The sequence below is a fragment of the Oncorhynchus mykiss genome, chromosome 13, assembly GCF_013265735.2.
Source record: "Oncorhynchus mykiss isolate Arlee chromosome 13, USDA_OmykA_1.1, whole genome shotgun sequence".
In the NCBI taxonomy this organism is placed as follows: Eukaryota; Metazoa; Chordata; class Actinopteri; order Salmoniformes; family Salmonidae; genus Oncorhynchus; species Oncorhynchus mykiss.
Genome location: NC_048577.1, coordinates 71445209 through 71467531, shown reverse-complemented (window position 1 = coordinate 71467531; position 22323 = coordinate 71445209). Strand labels below are relative to the sequence as shown.

The window sequence follows — 22323 nt, the reverse complement described above, 5'->3', positions numbered from 1 at the left end:
AACAGAAGAGTACAGAACAGAACAGAAGAGTACAGAACAGAAGAGTACAGAACAGAACAGAAGAGTACAGAACAGAACAGAAGAGTACAGAAGAGTACAGAACAGAACAGAAGAGTACAGAACAGAACAGAAGAGTACAGAACAGAACAGAAGAGTACAGTAGAGTACAGAACAGAAGAGTACAGAACAGAACAGAACAGTACAGAACAGAACAGAAGAGTACAGTAGAGTACAGTAGAGTACAGAGCAGTAGAGTACAGAACAGTAGAGTACAGAACAGAAGAGTACAGTAGAGTACAGTAGAGTACAGAGCAGTAGAGTACAGAACAGTAGAGTACAGAACAGAAGAGTACAGAACAGAACAGAAGAGTACAGTAGAGTACAGTAGAGTACAGAGCAGTAGAGTACAGAACAGTAGAGTACAGAACAGAACAGAAGAGTACCGTAGAGTACAGTAGAGTACAGAACAGAAGAGTACAGTAGAGTACAGTAGAGTACAGAGCAGTAGAGTACAGTAGAGTACAGAACAGTAGAGTACAGTAGAGTAGAGTACAGAACAGAAGAGTACAGAACAGAACAGAAGAGTACAGTAGAGTACAGAACAGAACAGAAGAGTACAGTAGAGTACAGAACAGAACAGAAGAGTACAGAACAGAACAGAAGAGTACAGAACAGAACAGAAGAGTACAGAACAGAACAGAAGAGTACAGTAGAGTACAGAACAGAACAGAAGAGTACAGTAGAGTACAGAACAGAACAGAAGAGTACAGAACAGAACAGAAGAGTACAGAACAGAAGAGTACAGTAGAGTACAGAACAGAAGAGTACAGAACAGAACAGAAGAGTACAGAACAGAAGAGTACAGAACAGAACAGAAGAGTACAGAACAGAACAGAAGAGTACAGAAGAGTACAGAACAGAACAGAAGAGTACAGAACAGAACAGAAGAGTACAGAACAGAACAGAAGAGTACAGTAGAGTACAGAACAGAAGAGTACAGAACAGAACAGAACAGTACAGAACAGAACAGAAGAGTACAGTAGAGTACAGTAGAGTACAGAGCAGTAGAGTACAGAACAGTAGAGTACAGAACAGAAGAGTACAGAACAGAACAGAAGAGTACAGTAGAGTACAGTAGAGTACAGAGCAGTAGAGTACAGAACAGTAGAGTACAGAACAGAACAGAAGAGTACCGTAGAGTACAGTAGAGTACAGAACAGAAGAGTACAGTAGAGTACAGTAGAGTACAGAGCAGTAGAGTACAGTAGAGTACAGAACAGTAGAGTACAGTAGAGTATAGTACAGAACAGAAGAGTACAGAACAGAACAGAAGAGTACAGTAGAGTACAGAACAGAACAGAAGAGTACAGTAGAGTACAGAACAGAACAGAAGAGTACAGAACAGAACAGAAGAGTACAGAACAGAACAGAAGAGTACAGTAGAGTACAGAACAGAACAGAAGAGTACAGTAGAGTACAGAACAGAACAGAAGAGTACAGAACAGAACAGAAGAGTACAGAACAGAAGAGTACAGTAGAGTACAGAACAGAAGAGTACAGAACAGAACAGAAGAGTACAGAACAGAAGAGTACAGAACAGAACAGAAGAGTACAGAACAGAACAGAAGAGTACAGAAGAGTACAGAACAGAACAGAAGAGTACAGAACAGAACAGAAGAGTACAGAACAGAACAGAAGAGTACAGTAGAGTACAGAACAGAAGAGTACAGAACAGAACAGAACAGTACAGAACAGAACAGAAGAGTACAGTAGAGTACAGTAGAGTACAGAGCAGTAGAGTACAGAACAGTAGAGTACAGAACAGAAGAGTACAGAACAGAACAGAAGAGTACAGTAGAGTACAGTAGAGTACAGAGCAGTAGAGTACAGAACAGTAGAGTACAGAACAGAACAGAAGAGTACCGTAGAGTACAGTAGAGTACAGAACAGAAGAGTACAGTAGAGTACAGAACAGAACAGAAGAGTACAGAACAGAACAGAAGAGTACAGAACAGAACAGAAGAGTACAGTAGAGTACAGAACAGAACAGAAGAGTACAGTAGAGTACAGAACAGAACAGAAGAGTACAGAACAGAACAGAAGAGTACAGAACAGAAGAGTACAGTAGAGTACAGAACAGAAGAGTACAGAACAGAACAGAAGAGTACAGAACAGAAGAGTACAGAACAGAACAGAAGAGTACAGAACAGAACAGAAGAGTACAGAAGAGTACAGAACAGAACAGAAGAGTACAGAACAGAACAGAAGAGTACAGAACAGAACAGAAGAGTACAGTAGAGTACAGAACAGAAGAGTACAGAACAGAACAGAACAGTACAGAAGAGAACAGAAGAGTACAGTAGAGTACAGTAGAGTACAGAGCAGTAGAGTACAGAACAGTAGAGTACAGAACAGAAGAGTACAGAACAGAACAGAAGAGTACAGTAGAGTACAGTAGAGTACAGAGCAGTAGAGTACAGAACAGTAGAGTACAGAACAGAACAGAAGAGTACCGTAGAGTACAGTAGAGTACAGAACAGAAGAGTACAGTAGAGTACAGTAGAGTACAGAGCAGTAGAGTACAGTAGAGTACAGAACAGTAGAGTACAGAACAGAACAGAAGAGTACAGTAGAGTACAGTAGAGTACAGAGCAGTAGAGTACAGAACAGTAGAGTACAGAACAGAACAGAAGAGTACCGTAGAGTACAGTAGAGTACAGAACAGAAGAGTACAGTAGAGTACAGTAGAGTACAGAGCAGTAGAGTACAGTAGAGTACAGAACAGTAGAGTACAGTAGAGTATAGTACAGAACAGAAGAGTACAGAACAGAACAGAAGAGTACAGTAGAGTACAGAACAGAACAGAAGAGTACAGTAGAGTACAGAACAGAACAGAAGAGTACAGAACAGAACAGAAGAGTACAGAACAGAACAGAAGAGTACAGTAGAGTACAGAACAGAACAGAAGAGTACAGTAGAGTACAGAACAGAACAGAAGAGTACAGAACAGAACAGAAGAGTACAGAACAGAAGAGTACAGTAGAGTACAGAACAGAAGAGTACAGAACAGAACAGAAGAGTACAGAACAGAAGAGTACAGAACAGAACAGAAGAGTACAGAACAGAACAGAAGAGTACAGAAGAGAACAGAAGAGTACAGAACAGAACAGAAGAGTACAGAACAGAACAGAAGAGTACAGTAGAGTACAGAACAGAAGAGTACAGAACAGAACAGAACAGTACAGAACAGAACAGAAGAGTACAGTAGAGTACAGTAGAGTACAGAGCAGTAGAGTACAGAACAGTAGAGTACAGAACAGAAGAGTACAGAACAGAACAGAAGAGTACAGTAGAGTACAGTAGAGTACAGAGCAGTAGAGTACAGAACAGTAGAGTACAGAACAGAACAGAAGAGTACCGTAGAGTACAGTAGAGTACAGAACAGAAGAGTACAGTAGAGTACAGAACAGAACAGAAGAGTACAGAACAGAACAGAAGAGTACAGAACAGAACAGAAGAGTACAGTAGAGTACAGAACAGAACAGAAGAGTACAGTAGAGTACAGAACAGAACAGAAGAGTACAGAACAGAACAGAAGAGTACAGAACAGAAGAGTACAGTAGAGTACAGAACAGAAGAGTACAGAACAGAACAGAAGAGTACAGAACAGAAGAGTACAGAACAGAACAGAAGAGTACAGAACAGAACAGAAGAGTACAGAAGAGTACAGAACAGAACAGAAGAGTACAGAACAGAACAGAAGAGTACAGAACAGAACAGAAGAGTACAGTAGAGTACAGAACAGAAGAGTACAGAACAGAACAGAACAGTACAGAAGAGAACAGAAGAGTACAGTAGAGTACAGTAGAGTACAGAGCAGTAGAGTACAGAACAGTAGAGTACAGAACAGAAGAGTACAGAACAGAACAGAAGAGTACAGTAGAGTACAGTAGAGTACAGAGCAGTAGAGTACAGAACAGTAGAGTACAGAACAGAACAGAAGAGTACCGTAGAGTACAGTAGAGTACAGAACAGAAGAGTACAGTAGAGTACAGTAGAGTACAGAGCAGTAGAGTACAGTAGAGTACAGAACAGTAGAGTACAGTAGAGTAGAGTACAGAACAGAAGAGTACAGAACAGAACAGAAGAGTACAGTAGAGTACAGAACAGAACAGAAGAGTACAGTAGAGTACAGAACAGAACAGAAGAGTACAGAACAGAACAGAAGAGTACAGAACAGAACAGAAGAGTACAGAACAGAACAGAAGAGTACAGTAGAGTACAGAACAGAACAGAAGAGTACAGTAGAGTACAGAACAGAACAGAAGAGTACAGAACAGAACAGAAGAGTACAGAACAGAACAGAAGAGTACAGAACAGAAGAGTACAGAACAGAACAGAAGAGTACAGAACAGAACAGAAGAGTACAGAAGAGTACAGAACAGAACAGAAGAGTACAGAACAGAACAGAAGAGTACAGAACAGAACAGAAGAGTACAGTAGAGTACAGAACAGAACAGAAGAGTACAGTAGAGTACAGAGCAGTAGAGTACAGTAGAGTAGAGTACAGAACAGAACAGTACAGAACAGAACAGAAGAGTACAGTAGAGTACAGTAGAGTACAGAGCAGTAGAGTACAGAACAGTAGAGTACAGAACAGAACAGAAGAGTACCGTAGAGCACAGTAGAGTATAGAACAGAAGAGTACAGTAGAGTACAGTAGAGTACAGAGCAGTAGAGTACAGTAGAGTACAGAACAGAAGAGTACAGTAGAGTACAGAACAGTAGAGTGCAGAACAGTAGAGTACAGAACAGAAGAGTACAGTAGAGTACAGTAGAGTACAGAGCAGTAGAGTACAGTAGAGTACAGAACAGAAGAGTACAGTAGAGTACAGAACAGTAGAGTGCAGAACAGTAGAGTACAGAACAGAAGAGTACAGTAGAGTATAGTTCAGTAGAGGGTAGTTCATTAGAGGATAGTTCATTACAGTAAAGGATAGGATAGTACAGTACAGTAGAGGATAGTTCAGTTCAGTAGAGGATAGTTCAGTACTGTAGAGGATAGTTCAGTAGAGGATAGTTCAGTTCAGTAGAGGATAGTTCAGTACAGTAGAGGATAGTTCAGTACAGTAGAGGATAGTTCAGTAGAGGATAGTTCAGTAGAGGATAGTTCAGTAGAGGATAGTTCAGTAGAGGATAGTTCAGTTCAGTACTGTAGAGGATAGTTCAGTACTGTAGAGGATAGTTCAGTAGAGGATAGTTCAGTAGAGGATAGTTCAGTAGAGGATAGTTCAGTTCAGTAGAGGATAGTAGAGGATCAGTACAGTAGAGGATAGTTCAGTACAGTAGAGGATAGTTCAGTAGAGGATAGTTCAGTTCAGTAGAGGATAGTTCAGTACAGTAGAGGATAGTTCAGTAGAGGATAGTTCAGTAGAGGATAGTTCAGTAGAGGATAGTTCAGTAGAGGATAGTTCAGTAGAGGATAGTTCAGTTCAGTACTGTAGAGGATAGTTCAGTACTGTAGAGGATAGTTCAGTAGAGGATAGTTCAGTAGAGGATAGTTCAGTAGAGGATAGTTCAGTTCAGTAGAGGATAGTTCAGTACAGTAGAGGATAGTTCAGTACAGTAGAGGATAGTTCAGTAGAGGATAGTTCAGTTCAGTAGAGGATAGTTCAGTACAGTAGAGGATAGTTCAGTAGAGGATAGTTCAGTAGAGGATAGTTCAGTAGAGGATAGTTCAGTAGAGGATAGTTCAGTAGAGGATAGTTCAGTTCAGTAGAGGATAGTTCAGTACAGTAGAGGATAGTTCAGTACAGTAGAGGATAGTTCAGTACAGTAGAGGATAGTTCAGTACAGTAGAGGATAGTTCAGTACAGTAGAGGATAGTTCAGTAGAGGATAGTTCAGTTCAGTAGAGGATAGTTCAGTAGAGGATAGTTCAGTACAGTAGAGGATAGTTCAGTAGAGGATAGTTCAGTTCAGTAGAGGATAGTTCAGTAGAGGATAGTTCAGTAGAGGATAGTTCAGTTCAGTAGAGGATAGTTCAGTTCAGTAGAGGATAGTTCAGTAGAGGATAGTTCAGTAGAGGATAGTTCAGTAGAGGATAGTTCAGTTCAGTAGAGGATAGTTCAGTAGAGGATAGTTCAGTTCAGTAGAGGATAGTTCAGTACAGTAGAGGATAGTTCAGTTCAGTAGAGGATAGTTCAGTTCAGTAGAGGATAGTTCAGTAGAGGATAGTTCAGTAGAGGATAGTTCAGTAGAGGATAGTTCAGTACAGTAGAGGATAGTTCAGTAGAGGATAGTTCAGTAGAGGATAGTTCAGTAGAGGATAGTTCAGTTCAGTAGAGGATAGTTCAGTAGAGGATAGTTCAGTAGAGGATAGTTCAGTACAGTAGAGGATAGTTCAGTACAGTAGAGGATAGGTCAGTACAGTAGAGGATAGTTCAGTAGAGGATAGTTCAGTTCAGTAGAGGATAGTTCAGTAGAGGATAGTTCAGTACAGTAGAGGATAGTTCAGTAGAGGATAGTTCAGTTCAGTAGAGGATAGTTCAGTAGAGGATAGTTCAGTAGAGGATAGTTCAGTTCAGTAGAGGATAGTTCAGTAGAGGATAGTTCAGTTCAGTAGAGGATAGTTCAGTTCAGTAGAGGATAGTACAGTAGAGGATAGTTCAGTAGAGGATAGTTCAGTACAGTAGAGGATAGTTCAGTAGAGGATAGTTCAGTAGAGGATAGTTCAGTAGAGGATAGTTCAGTTCAGTAGAGGATCGTTCAGTAGAGGATAGTTCAGTAGAGGATAGTTCAGTACAGTAGAGGATAGTTCAGTACAGTAGAGGATAGTTCAGTACAGTAGAGGATAGTTCAGTAGAGGATAGTTCAGTTCAGTAGAGGATAGTTCAGTAGAGGATAGTTCAGTACAGTAGAGGATAGTTCAGTAGAGGATAGTTCAGTTCAGTAGAGGATAGTTCAGTAGAGGATAGTTCAGTTCAGTAGAGGATAGTTCAGTAGAGGATAGTTCAGTAGAGGATAGTTCAGTAGAGGATAGTTCAGTTCAGTAGAGGATAGTTCAGTAGAGGATAGTTCAGTTCAGTAGAGGATAGTTCAGTTCAGTAGAGGATAGTTCAGTAGAGGATAGTTCAGTAGAGGATAGTTCAGTAGAGGATAGTTCAGTTCAGTAGAGGATAGTTCAGTAGAGGATAGTTCAGTTCAGTAGAGGATAGTTCAGTAGAGGATAGTTCAGTTCAGTAGAGGATAGTTCAGTACAGTAGAGGATAGTTCAGTAGAGGATAGTTCAGTAGAGGATAGTAGAGGATAGTTCAGTAGAGGATAGTTCAGTTCAGTAGAGGATAGTTCAGTAGAGGATAGTTCAGTACAGTAGAGGATAGTTCAGTAGAGGATAGTTCAGTTCAGTAGAGGATAGTTCAGTAGAGGATAGTTCAGTTCAGTAGAGGATAGTTCAGTACAGTATAGTATAGAAAGAGAGAGAGAGAGAGAGAGAGATTGAGAGAGAGAGAGGTAGACAGACAGAGAAATCTCTCCCAGAACAAAGTGAAGTTTCTCATTTACATCTGATAGCAACAGAACATTTTATTTCTGAGTTTGTCATCTTGTATTATATTCTCAGGCGTGTCACAATGAGATAACACCCTCTCTATTCTGGACCTCTTCCTATAGCTTGAGTTTCTCACTCTGTAATATCTTACGTTGGACCTTGACCCAGAGTTGAGTCTGTATTAGTCTCATCTGGATGCTATCAGCTAGCTCACGTTTTCTTTAACCTCTCTGCTTGGGTAGTTTGATCAGATCTTTACTAATATACACTGAGTGTACACAACATTAAGCACACCTTCCTAATATTGAGTTGCCCCCATTTGTGTGTGTGTGTGTGTGTGTGTGTGTGTGTGTGTGTATCCGTGTCCATGTGTGTGTGTGTCCATGTGTGTGTGTGTGATATGATTGTAGCAGGTGGTACAGCAGTAAAGATAGTTGATCAGAATGTTGGACCGGATCCCTTTTCTAGTACCACCAGAAATATCCTGCCAAGACAAGACTCACACAGCCCTGTGTGTGTGTGTGTGTGGACGTTGACGTGTCTGTACAGTATTCTGAAGACTGTTTATACTGTGTCTGTACAGTATTCTGAAGACGGTCTATACTGTGTCTGTGTACTGTTTTGGGGCGGCAGGTAGCCTAGTGGTTAGAGTGTTGGACTTGTAAACCGAAAGGTTGCAAGATCGAATCCCCCAAGCTGACAAGGTAAAAATCTGTCGTTCTGCCCCTGAACAAGGCAGTTAACCCGCTGTTCCCCGGTAGGCCGTCATTGTAAATAAGAAGTTGTTCTTAACTGACTTGCCTAGTTAAATAAAGGTAACATTTAAAAATGCATGTATATTTGTGGGCAGAGGGAACCTTTCATTCCTAAGTACAGAACTAGATTGATATTCTTGGAAAGGGCAGAGCTGGTCTGGGTACAGGGAATACCAGGACCAGCTCATATAGCACTGCTACTGACACTCTCTCTCACACACACACACACACACACTGTAACCCCTGTGTATGAGTCCCAGACATATCTTATGAGTGACAGCGTCCCCCATGCTTGATCACATGACACACAAGGGCAGACAGACAGCCAAGCAGTCAGGCAGACAGACAGACTAGGGGGGAGTAGGAATGGGTGGCACCTAAGGAGAAGAGGGAGGGGGGAGTAGGAATGGGTGCACCTAAGGAGAAGAGGGAGGGGGGAGTAGGAATGGGTGGCACCTAAGGAGAAGAGGGAGGGGGGAGTAGGAATGGGTGGCACCTAAGGAGAAGGGGGAGGGGGGAGTAGGAATGGGTGGCACCTAAGGAGAAGAGGGAGGGGGGAGTAGGAATGGGTGGCACCTAAGGAGAAGAGGGAGGGGGGAGTAGGAATGGGTGGCACCTAAGGAGAAGAGGGAGGGGGGAGTAGGAATGGGTGGCACCTAAGGAGAAGGGGGAGGGGGAGTAGGAATGGGTGGCACCTAAGGAGAAGAGGGAGGGGGGAGTAGGAATGGGTGCACCTAGGGAGAAGGGGGAGGGAGGGGGGAGTAGGAATGGGTGGCACCTAAGGAGAAGAGGGAGGGAGGGGGGAGTAGGAATGGGTGGCACCTAAGGAGAAGGGGAAGGGAGGGGGGAGTAGGAATGGGTGGCACCTAAGGAGAAGGGGGAGGGGGGAGTAGGAATGGGTGCACCTAAGGAGAAGAGGGAGGGAGGGGGGTGTAGGAATGGGTGGCACCTAAGGAGAAGGGGGAGGGAGAGGGGAGACGGGACAGACAGAACAATTAGACTTCTTATTTCATTCAATTATTTACTGTTGATTTGCTGTTTTTTCATTTTCTACAGTTTTTAAAATTCTTTATCTAAATACTTTTTAATATTATTGCCTGTCTGTGATCTGAACCCCTCACAGTTGGAGGCGTGCGTGGCCACGCAGCCATGGGTGAACAGGGAGAACAGGAGGGAACAGAGCATGCACCCTTATGGGGCCTCAGTGTTGAGGATCAGCAAAGTGGAGATGTTGGGCCTCAAGCTTAATGATGAGCTTGGAGGGTACTATGGTGTTGAAGGCTGAGCTGTAGTCAATGAACAGCATTCTTACATAGGCATTCCTCTTGTCCAGATGGGATAGGGCAGTGTGCAGTGCTCATTCTCTCTGTGTCTCAGTCCTACAGAACTCAGTATACTCTCTTTTCATATTGTTACACTGACTGACTCTCTCTCTCCCTCCCCCCTCTCTCCCCTCTCCCTCTTCTTACTCCCTCTCTCCATCTCCTCCTCTCTCTCCCTCCTCCCCCTCTCTCCCCTCTCCTCTCCTTACTCCTTATCTCCCTCTCCTCCTCCCCCCTCTCTCCCCTCCCCCTCTCCCTCCCCCTCTCTCCCCTCTCCCTCTTCTTACTCCCTCTCTCCCTCTCCTCCTCTCTCTCCCTCCCCCCTCTCTCCCCTCTCCCTCCCCTTACTCCCTCTCTCCCTCTCCTCCCCCCTCTCTCCCCTCTCCCTCCCCCTCTCTCCTCTCTCCCCTCTTCCTCCCCCTCTCTCCCCTCTCCCTCCCCTTACTCCCTCTCCTCCTCTCTCTCCCCCCTCTCCCATCTCCCCCTCTCTCCCCTCTCCCCTCCCCTTACTCCCTCTCTCCCTCTCTCTCCCATCTCCCCCTCTCTCCCCTCTCCCCTCCCCTTACTCCTTCTCTCCCTCTCCTCCTCTCTCTCCCTCCCCCCCTCTCTCCCCTCTCTCTCCCCTTACTCCCTCTCTATCTCCTCCAGGAGGGCTACCACTCCTGGCGTCCCAAGGAGAAAGTCCTCCTGGATAGTAACAACAATGAGAACTCGGTCCCCAAAGACTTTGACACTGTTGTTGACGGCAACAGCAACCTTGGGGCGCGGTCACTGTCTGAGCGCCAGCGAATGGCAGGAAACACCGCCAAACACAAACCGGACAAGGCCCTAAGGCAAGGCATTCTGGGAAAGGCCTTTCCCAATGAGGTCAACAAGGTTATTCAGCAGTACCCTCTTCCTCCACAGCAGCCCGGAGGAGTGGGACTTAAAGATTACCACGCATACAAACGACCCAGACCACACTCCCAGCTGTCCACTAAACCCGCTAGACCCTCCCCCTCTCCCTCCATCAAAACATCCAATCAGCATCAGCGACATCACCAACCCAGGAAGTCGGCGACCGCGGCTCCTGTGCGGGGGCAGCGGAGGGAGAAGCACCAGTGCGAGATCAGTGGGAAGGAGGCCATCTCGGCTCTGTCGAGAGCCAAGACCAGGGAGTGTCGTCAGCAGATAGCTGAGGTGTACTGCAGACACAAGGAGAGGACACTGATGCCGGAGACCGTCCCTCGATACTGCACCATAGAAGGTGAGTCTCATGGTGAAATGCATCCCAAATGGCACCATATTACCTATATAGAGACCTACGGCTCCTGGTGAAAAGTAGTGCACTATGTCATAATCACCTATTCCCCGAGTACACCGGGAATGTGCCTCAGTGAGAAGGTGCTGCCTCAGTGAGAAAGTGCTGCCTCAGTGAGAAGGTGCTGCCTCAGTAAGAAGGTGCTGCCTCAGTAAGAAGGTGCTGCCTCAGTAAGAAGGTGCTGCCTCAGTGAATAGGTGCTGCCTCAGTAAGAAGGTGCTGCCTCAGTGAATAGGTGCTGCCTCAGTGAGAAGGTGCTGCCTCAGTGAATAGGTGCTGCCTCAGTAAGAAGGTGCTGCCTCAGTGAATAGGTGCTGCCTCAGTGAGAAGGTGCTGCCTCAGTGAATAGGTGCTGCCTCAGTGAGAAGGTGCTGCCTCAGTGAATAGGTGCTGCCTCAGTAAGAAGGTGCTGCCTCAGTGAATAGGTGCTGCCTCAGTGAGAAGGTGCTGCCTCAGGGAATAGGTGCTGCCTCAGTGAGAAGGTGCTGCCTCAGTGAGAAGGTGCTGCCTCAGTGAATAGGTGCTGCCTCAGTAAGAAGGTGCTGCCTCAGTGAATAGGTGCTGCCTCAGTGAGAAGGTGCTGCCTCAGTGAATAGGTGCTGCCTCAGTGAGAAGGTGCTGCCTCAGTGAATAGGTGCTGCCTCAGTAAGAAGGTGCTGCCTCAGTGAATAGGTGCTGCCTCAGTGAGAAGGTGCTGCCTCAGGGAATAGGTGCTGCCTCAGTGAGAAGGTGCTGCCTCAGTGAGAAGGTGCTGCCTCAGTGAGAAGGTGCTGCCTCAGTGAGAAGGTGCTGCCTCAGTGAGAAGGTGCTGCCTCAGTGAGAAGGTGCTGCCTCAGTGAGAAGGTGCTGCCTCAGTGACAAGGTGCTGCCTCAGTGAGAAGGTGCTGCCTCAGTGACAAGGTGCTGCCTCAGTGAGAAGGTGCTGCCTCAGTGACAAGGTGCTGCCTCAGTGAGAAGGTGCTGCCTCAGTAAGAAGGTGCTGCCTCAGTGAGAAGGTGCTGCCTCAGTGAGAAGGTGCTGCCTCAGTGAGAAGGTGCTGCCTCAGTGAGAAGGTGCTGCCTCAGTGAATAGGTGCTGCCTCAGTGAATAGGTGCTGCCTCAGTGAGAAGGTGCTGCCTCAGTGAGAAGGTGCTGCCTCAGTGAGAAGGTGCTGCCTCAGTGAGAAGGTGCTGCCTCAGTGAATAGGTGCTGCCTCAGTGAGAAGGTGCTGCCTCAGTGAATAGGTACTGCCTCAGTAAATAGGTGCTGCCTCAGTGAATAGGTGCTGCCTCAGTGAATAGGTGCTGCCTCAGTGAATAGGTGCTGCCTCAGTGAATAGGTGCTGCCTCAGTGTTAGGAATGTTATGAATAATGACTAAACAATATGACTAAACAATACATTTTAAATAGAACTATAACTAATGAAACTTATACTCTGTTTTATTATATCTGATAAATAATGTTAATTCATAAGGAAGGGATTGTGTAGCATGAAACAAATTAATAATTAATAATGGTAATTAAACATAATAAATACCATTCCAGCTGGGTTGGGGAGGAATGGATTGTGGGTTTTAAGTAAGCAGAAAGGGTCGTTAACCTGTGGTTGAACCGACTCAACTTAGCTCTGGGATGTTTAGATGAGGCAGTGTGTTTTTTCCATTATCTGGAACTGTCTGCTGAATAGTGATAGATGAAGACTTCAGAAGTTTAATCTTGATATAAGTGTGTGTCTGGAGTGAGCGAGGGGGGGAGGGGGTGGGAATAAACCTTTGAACCTGTTTCCTCCTGGTCGATAGGAGGAAGGACATTTTGACGTCATATTTTGTATATAAACTGTTGTTTTTGGTTCCATGAGCAGCGAGCTCCGAGAATAAATACTATTATCTCATTTTGACAAGACCGGTCTCTGTCTATTTTATGCAAATAGGAATCTCACAAATTCTTATAAAATAGACTGAGTGATTTAATCAATGTACACATATAGGAATTATTAAATTCCAATGACACTCAGTGCGAAGGGGCTGCCTTAGTGAGAAGGGGCTGCCTTAGTGAGAAGGGGCTGCCTTAGTGAGAAGGGGCTGCCTCAGTGAGAAGGTGCTGCCTTAGTGAGAAGGTGCTGCCTCAGTGAGAAGGGGCTGCCTCAGTGAGAAGGTGCTGCCTCAGTGAGAAGGTGCTGCCTTAGTGAGAAGGTGCTGCCTCAGTGAGAAGGGGCTGCCTCAGTGAGAAGCGGCTGCCTTAGTGAGAAGGTGCTGCCTTAGTGACAAGGTGCTGCCTCAGTGACAAGGTGCTGCCTCAGTGACAAGGTGCTATCTCAGTGAGAAGGTGCTGCCTCAATGAGAAGGGCCTGCCTCAGTGAGAAGGGGCTGCCTCAGTGACAAGGTGCTGCCTTAATGACAAGGTGATGCCTTAGTGACAAGGTGCTGCCTTAGTGACAAGGTGCTGCCTCAGTGAGAAGGTGCTGCCTTAGTGAGAAGGGCCTGCCTTAGTGAGAAGGTGCTGCCTCAGTGAGAAGGGGCTGCCTCAGTGAGAAGGGGCTGCCTCAGTGAGAAGGGGCCGCCTTAGTGGGAAGGGTCTGCCTCAGTGAGAAGGGGCTGCCTCAGTGGGAAGGGGCTGCCTTAGTGAGAAGGTGATGCCTCAGTGAGAAGGTGCTGCCTCAGTGAGAAGATGCTGCCTCAGTGACAAGGTGCTGCTTTAGTGAGAAGGTGCTGCCTTAGTGAGAAGGGGCTGCCTCAGTGAGAAGGGGATGCCTCAGTGAGAAGGGGCTGCCTCAGTGAGAAGGGGCTGCCTCAGTGACAAGGTGCCACCTCAGTGACAATGTGCTGCCTTAGTGACAAGGTGCTGCCTTAGTGAGAAGGGGCTGCCTCAGTGACAAGGTGCTGCCTCAGTGACAAGGTGCTGCCTTAGTGACAAGGTGCTGCCTTAGTGAGAAGGGGCTGCCTCAGTGACAAGGTGCTGCCTTGGTGAGAAGATGCTGCCAGTAATAGACAATAGTCAAACAGAACACAGACACAAGTCCACACAGACGTCAAACAGAATAGACAATATCAGAGCAATAAGCATAAAACAAACAACTCTGGAGTAGAGGCTGATTACAGGAGGAATGTACCATTTACAGAGGGGAGATACACTGAGTGGACAAGACATTAGGAATGAATCCAGGTGAAAGATATGATCCCTTATTGATGTAACCTGTTAAATTCACTTCAATCAGTGTAGATGAAGGTGAGGAGACTGGTTAAAGATGAAGGGGAGGATACTGGTTAAAGATGAAGGGGAGGAGACTGGTTAAAGATGAAGGGGAGGAGACTGGTTAAAGATGAAGGGGAGGAGACTGGTTAAAGATGAAGGGGAGGAGACTGGTTAAAGATGAAGGGGAGGAGACTGGTTAAAGATGAAGGGGAGGAGACTGGTTAAAGATGAAGGGGAGGAGACTGGTTAAAGATGAAGGGGAGGAGACTGGTTAAAGATGAAGGGGAGGAGACTGGTTAAAGATGAAGGGGAGGAGACAGGTTAAAGATGAAGGGGAGGAGACCAGGTTAAAGATGAAGGGGAGGAGACCTGGTTAAAGATGAAGGGGAGGAGACTGGTTAAAGATGAAGGGGAGGAGACCTGGTTAAAGATGAATGGGAGGAGACTGGTTAAAGATGAAGGGGAGGAGACTGGTTAAAGATGAAGGGGAGGAGACCAGGTTAAAGAAGGATTTTTAAGCCTTGAGACAACTGAGACATGGATTGTGTATGTGTTGTCAGAGGGTGAATGGACAAGACAACATATTTAAGTGCCTTTGAACGGGGTAGGGTAGTAGGTGCCAGGCACCGGTTTGTGTCAAGAACTGCAAAGCTGCTGGGTTTTTCCACGCTCAACAGGCGTGTGTTCCAATGGCACGTTGTGTTCGCTAATCCAAGTTTATCATTTTAAAAGGCTAATTGATCATTAGAAAACCCTTTTGCAATTATGTTGATTTGTTGCAATTATGTTGCAATTATTATGTATCTGGAGCATCAGTATTTGTGGGTTTGATTACAGGCTCAAAATGTCCAGAAACAAATAACTTTCTTCTGAAACTCGTCAGTCTATTCTTGTTCTGAGAAATGAAGACTATTCCATGCGAGAAATTGCCCCCAGAAACTGAAGATCTCGTACTATGCCGTGTACTACTCCCTTCACAGAACAGCATAAACGGAACCCTCGGGAGAGTCCTGACTTCTGTCTCCACGGTGACAGTCCTGACGTCTGTCTCCACGGTGACAGTCCTGACTTCTGTCTCCACGGTGACAAGTACTCTTCTCCTCCCTCTTGTCTCTCAATTTTTGCACAAAATTTGTGAGAGAAATCAGCTTTTTGTTCGTACGGAACGTTTCTGGGATCTTTTACTTCAGCTCATGAAACACTTTTACATGTTGCCTTTATATTTTTGTTCAGTGTAGATATATATATATATATATATATATATATATATGAATATAAGAAATAAATGCTATTTCAAACTATTATTACAGTGACCGCGGTCATTTGGCTGACCAATTACCATCATCCAGAGGAGCATGACCGTCACAGCCCTGTAACATAATGAATAGAACGGGCGTGGAACCTCTCACTCTACTCATTCTATTTCTATGTCAGCACATGCGGTCAGGAGTGGAGGAGGAAAGGAGAAAACGTACATCTAAAAATGTATACATGTTATTACTTTCTAGTTGCTATTTGAACGGTTAGGACAGAGACCACAGTCATTTGGCTGGACAATTACCCTCCTCCAGATATACATGACCGCCACACTCATACTTGTTTCCTTACCTTGTCTCCTATCCGTGTCCTATATCTTTGTCTCCTACCCCTTGTCTCCTCTCCTTGTCTCCCCTCCTTGTCTCCTCTCCTTATCTCCTTGTCTCCTCTCCTGCCCTTGTATACTTGTCTCCTATCCTTGTCTCCTATCCTTGTCATATATCTTTGTCTCCTCCCCTTGTCTCCCCTCCTTGTCACATATCCTTGTCTCCTTGCCGTGTCTCCTCTCCTTATCTCCTTGTCTCCTCTCCTGTCCTTGTATACTTGTCTCCTATCCTTGTCATATATATCTTTGTCTCCTCCCCTTGTCTCCCCTCCTTGTCGCCTATCCTTTCCTCCTCGCCGTGTCTCCTCGCCGTGTCTCCTCCCCTTGTCTCCTCTCCTTGTCTCCTCTCCTTGTCTCCTCTCCTTGTCACCTCGCCATCCCCAGAGGGAAGAGAAAGAGGGAGGGAAGGAGTACGTCTCACCCTGGAGACAGAATTAAGGTCTCTCCCGAGGGTTCCGTCTAGAACTCCCCAGGGAGGCTGCCTTGCCAGTGCCTGATCTATTTAGGGAACATTCCACCACATTCACTGCTCTATGTCTGCGTCCCAAACACCACCCTGTTCACTTTATACTACACTCTGGTAAAAAAGTAGTGCACTATATAGGGCAAAGGGTGCCATTTGAGCTGCAGTGTATACTACTCTACTCACTATAGGGCAGTGCCCACACCAAGCCAGTGTAATTACACACTAGTTAGTACAGGAGTTAGATAGGGAAGTGCTGAGTAAAGCCTGTGTGTGTGGGGGGGGGGGGGGGGGGGGGGCAGAGCTTGACTAAAGATAGACTCTGTCATCCGCCCAGAAAGTTTAAGGTTTAGATTCTGCGTTTAATTTATATGATTATACATCTCTTTGATGATGCAGTAAGGGAGAGGAGAGGATATCTATAGCTTTAGACTGGCTGGATGGTGCTGGCTGCCTGGGTGACTAGTATTGGTTAGCTGGGTGACTAGTGTTGGCTGGCTGGGTGACTAGTATTGGTTAGCTGGGTGACTAGTGTTGGCCGGCTGGGTGACTAGTATTGGCTGACTGGCTGGGTGACTAGTATTGGTTAGCTGGGTGACTAGTGTTGGCTGGCTGCCTGGGTGACTAGTGTTGGCTGGCTGGCTGGGTGACTAGTGTTGGCTGGCTGCCTGGGTGACTAGTGTTGGCTGGCTGGCTGGGTGACTTGTGTTGGCTGGCTGCTTGGGTGACTAGTATTGGCTGGCTGGGTAACTAGTGTTGGCTGGCTGGCTGGCTGACTAGTGTTGGCTGGTTGGCTGGGTGACTAGTGTTGGCTGACTGGGTGACTAGTGTTGGCTGGCTGACTGGCTGGGTGACTAGTGTTGGCTGGCTGGCTGGCTGGCTGGGTGACTAGTGTTGGCTGGCTGGGTGACTAGTATTGCCTGGCTGGCTGGGTGACTAGTGTTGCCTGGCTGGCTGGGTGACTAGTGTTGCCTGGCTGGCTGGGTGACTAGTATTGGCTGGCTGGCTGGGTGACTAGTATTGGCTGGCTGGGTGACTAGTGTTGGCTGGCTGGCTGGGTGACTAGTGTTGGCTGGCTGGCTGGGTGACTAGTGTTTGGCTGCCTGGGTGACTAGTGTTGGCTGGCTGGCTAGTTGGCTGACTAGTGTTGGCTGGCTGGCTAGTTGGCTGGCTAGTGTTGACTGGCTGTCATATGTGCCGAATACAACAGGTATAGACTTTACCCTGAAATGCTTACTTACGAGCCCTTATTCAACAATGCAGATTAGAACCAGGGACTGTAGTGACACCTCTTGCACTGAGATGCAGTGCCTTAGACCGCTGCGCCACTCAGGAGCCCACTACTGCCCCGTTGATGTGGATGGGTGTGTGCTCGCCCCTCCATGTCCTCTAGTCCTCGATCAGCTCCAGGTCTCTGACATCCTCCCTCTCATCGTCGTCGGTGATCAGGCCTACCACTGTCGTGTCATCAGCAAACTTGATAATGGTGTTGGAGTTGTGCGTTACCACACTGTCGTGTGTGAAGAGGGAGTACAGGAGGGGACCAAGCACACACCCCCGAGGGGCCCAAATGTTGAGGGTCATCGTGGCAGATGTGTTGTTACCTACTGTTTTCACAATGCCCCTGTGTAGCAGGAAGTTAAAAACCTACTGTTTTCACAACGCCCCAGTGTAGCAGGAAGTTAAAAACCTACTGTTTTCACACCACCCCAGTGTAACAGGAAGGTAAAAACCTACTGTTTTCACACCACCCCAGTGTAGCAGGAAGGTAAAAACCTATTGTTTTCACACCACCCCAGTGTAACAGGAAGGTAAAAACCTATTGTTTTCACACCACCCCAGTGTAGCAGGAAGTTAAAAACCTATTGTTTTCACACCACCCCAGTGTAACAGGAAGGTAAAAACCTATTGTTTTCACACCACCCCAGTGTAGCAGGAAGGTAAAAACCTATTGTTTTCACACCACCCCAGTGTAACAGGAAGGTAAAAACCTACTGTTTTCACACCACCCCAGTGTAGCAGGAAGGTAAAAACCTATTGTTTTCACACCACCCCAGTGTAGCAGGAAGTTAAAAACCTACTGTTTTCACACCACCCCAGTGTAGCAGGAAGTTAAAAACCTACTGTTTTCACACCGCCCCAGTGTAGCTCCCCTGTAAGGCCTTGCCTACGTGCCTCAGAGAGGGGCCTAGACAGGGACGCATGGTGCTGGGAGAGAGGGATGTTTATACACACAGGGTAGACCTTACACCAACCACCAATGGTAGAGAGGGAGAGTGTGTGTGTGCACTCACGTGTGTGTGTGTGTGCATGTGTGTGTGTGTATGCGTGTGTGTGTGTATGTGTGTGTGAGTATGCGTGTATGCGTGTGTGTGTATGCGTGTGTGTGTATGCGTGTGTGTGTATGCGTGTGTGTGTATGCGTGTGTGTGTATGCGTGTGTGTGTATGCGTGTGTGGATGCGTGTGTGTGTGTGCATGTGTGTGTGTGTGTATGCGTGTGTGTGAATGCATGTGTGTGTGTGTGGATGCGTGTGTGTGTATGCGTGTGTGTGTGTATGCGTGTGTTTGTGTGCATGTGTGTGTGTGTGTATGCGTGTGTGTGTATGCATGTGTGTGTATACGTGTGTGTGTGTATGCGTGTGTGTGTGCGTGTGTGTGTGTGTATGCGTGTGTGTGTGTATGCGTGTGTGTGTGTGCATGTGTGTGTATGCGTGTGTGTGAATGCATGTGTGTGTATGCGTGTGTGTGAATGCATGTGTGTGTATGCGTGTGTGTGTATGCGTGTGTTTGTATGCGTGTGTGTGCATGCGTGTGTGTATGCGTGTGTGTGTATGCGTGTGTGTGTGCATGGGGGGGGGGGGGGGGGGGGGGTAATGGAAGGGTGGATGGACAACTGAAAGGGAGGAAGAGTGGAAAGGAGAGATACTACTGAGGTCACCATCTAAACATCAACATACTACTGCTCCATACTGAGGTCACCATCTAAACATCAACATACTACTGAGGTCACCATCTAAACATCAACATACTACTGAGGTCACCATCTAAACATCAACATACTACTGCTCCATACTGAGGTCACCATCTAAACATCAACATACTACTGCTCCATACTGAGGTCACCATCTAAACATCAACATACTACTGCTCCATACTGAGGTCACCATCTAAACATCAACATACTACTGCTCCGTACTGAGGTCACCATCTAAACATCAACATACTACTGCTCCATACTGAGGTCACCATCTAATCATCAACATACTACTGAGGTCACCATCTAAACATCAACATACTACTGAGGTCACCATCTAAACATCAACATACTACTGCTCCGTACTGAGGTCACCATCTAAACATCAACATACTACTGCTCCATACTGAGGTCACCATCTAAACATCAACATACTACTGCTCCATACTGAGGTCACCATCTAAACATCAACATACTACTGCTCCATACTGAGGTCACCATCTAAACATCAACATACTACTGAGGTCACCATCTAAACATCAACATACTACTGCTCCATACTGAGGTCACCATCTAAACATCAACATACTACTGCTCCATACTGAGGTCACCATCTAAACATCAACATACTACTGCTCCATACTGAGGTCACCATCTAAACATCAACATACTACTGCTCCATACTGAGGTCACCATCTAAACATCAACATACTACTGCTCCATACTGAGGTCACCATCTAAACATCAACATACTACTGCTCCATACTGAGGTCACCATCTACACATCAACATACTACTGCTCCATACTGAGGTCACCATCTAAACATCAACATACTACTGAGGTCACCATCTAAACATCAACATACTACTGAGGTCACCATCTAAACATCAACATACTACTGCTCCATACTGAGGTCACCATCTAAACATCAACATACTACTGCTCCATACTGAGGTCACCATCTAAACATCAACATACTACTGCTCCATACTGAGGTCACCATCTAAACATCAACATACTACTGCTCCATACTGAGGTCACCATCTAAACATCAACATACTACTGCTCCATACTGAGGTCACCATCTAAACATCAACATACTACTGCTCCATACTGAGGTCACCATCTAAACATCAACATACTACTGCTCCATACTGAGGTCACCATCTAAACATCAACATACTACTGCTCCATACTGAGGTCACCATCTAAACATCAACATACTACTGCTCCATACTGAGGTCACCATCTAAACATCAACATACTACTGCTCCATACTGAGGTCACCATCTAAACATCAACATACTACTGCTCCATACTGAGGTCACCATCTAAACATCAACATACTACTGCTCCGTACTGAGGTCACCATCTAAACATCAACATACAACTGCTCCGTACTGAGGTCACCATCTAAACATCAACATACTACTGCTCCATACTGAGGTCACCATCTAAACATCAACATACTACTGCTCCATACTGAGGTCACCATCTAAACATCAACATACTACTGCTCCATACTGAGGTCACCATCTAAACATCAACATACTACTGAGGTCACCATCTAAACATCAACATACTACTGCTCCATACTGAGGTCACCATCTAAACATCAACATACTACTGCTCCATACTGAGGTCACCATCTAAACATCAACATACTACTGCTCCATACTGAGGTCACCATCTAAACATCAACATACTACTGCGCCATACTGAGGTCACCATCTAAACATCAACATACTACTGCTCCATACTGAGGTCACCATCTAAACATCAACATACTACTGCTCCATACTGAGGTCACCATCTAAACATCAACATACTACTGCTCCATACTGAGGTCACCATCTAAACATCAATATACTACTGCTCCATACTGAGGTCACCATCTAAACATCAACATACTACTGCTCCATACTGAGGTCACCATCTAAACATCAACATACTACTGAGGTCACCATCTAAACATCAACATACTACTGCTCCATACTGAGGTCACCATCTACACATCAACATACTACTGCTCCATACTGAGGTCACCATCTAAACATCAACATACTACTGCTCCATACTGAGGTCACCATCTAAACATCAACATACTACTGCTCCGTACTGAGGTCACCATCTAAACATCAACATACTACTGCTCCGTACTGAGGTCACCATCTAAACATCAACATACTACTGCTCCATACTGAGGTCACCATCTAAACATCAACATACTACTGCTCCGTACTGAGGTCACCATCTAAACATCAACATACTACTGCTCCATACTGAGGTCACCATCTAAACATCAACATACTACTGCTCCGTACTGAGGTCACCATCTAAACATCAACATACTACTGCTCCATACTGAGGTCACCATCTAATGCCCAGTTGGGTTGTCCCCCGCCATTGGATCATTTTGGTACAGCCCATCCCCCAGTTGGGTTGTCCCCCGCCATTGGATCATTTTGGTACAGCCCATCCCCCAGTTGGGTTGTCCCCCGCCATTGGATCATTTTGGTACAGCCCATCCCCCTGTTGGGTTGTCCCCTGCCATTGGATCATTTTGGTACAGCCCATCCCCCTGTTGGGTTGTCCCCCGCCATTGGATCATTTTGGTACAGCCCATCCCCCAGTTGGGTTGTCCCCCGCCATTGGATCATTTTGGTACAGCCCATCCCCCTGTTGGGTTGTCCCCTGCCATTGGATCATTTTGGTACAGCCCATCCCCCTGTTGGGTTGTCCCCCGCCATTGGATCATTTTGGTACAGCCCATCCCCCAGTTGGGTTGTCCCCCGCCATTGGATCATTTTGGTACAGCCCATCCCCCTGTTGGGTTGTCCCCCGCCATTGGATCATTTTGGTACAGCCCATCCCCCAGTTGGGTTGTCCCCCGCCATTGGATCATTTTGGTACAGCCCATCCCCCTGTTCTGATTATCAGCTGTTGTTGTCAAACACACATGGGTCTGGAAACGATTCTCTTCCTTAATACTGTGCAGTGAATTCCCACTAGATGAAAAGCCTAAATGAGTATGACATCCTGGCATTTAATGCATGCACAATTATAGAAATGACACTTTCTGTAAAACGTTCTATATGTGCACTCTACAATTTAACACAGCATTTCTACAGTAATAAAGTTACCCC

The 22323-nt window shown here is 46.0% G+C and overlaps 1 protein-coding gene across 1 annotated transcript in view; it reads left to right on the top strand.

Moving 5' to 3' along the window:
- LOC110487145 (xylosyltransferase 1) overlaps positions 1 to 22323 on the top strand; it is a 76228-nt gene that overhangs the window by 19715 nt on the left and 34190 nt on the right. Inside the window, exon 2 of the mRNA XM_036942087.1 lies at positions 10274 to 10871. Coding sequence (XP_036797982.1) covers positions 10274 to 10871 — 598 coding nt within the window. The remainder of the gene's footprint in view (positions 1 to 10273; positions 10872 to 22323) is intronic.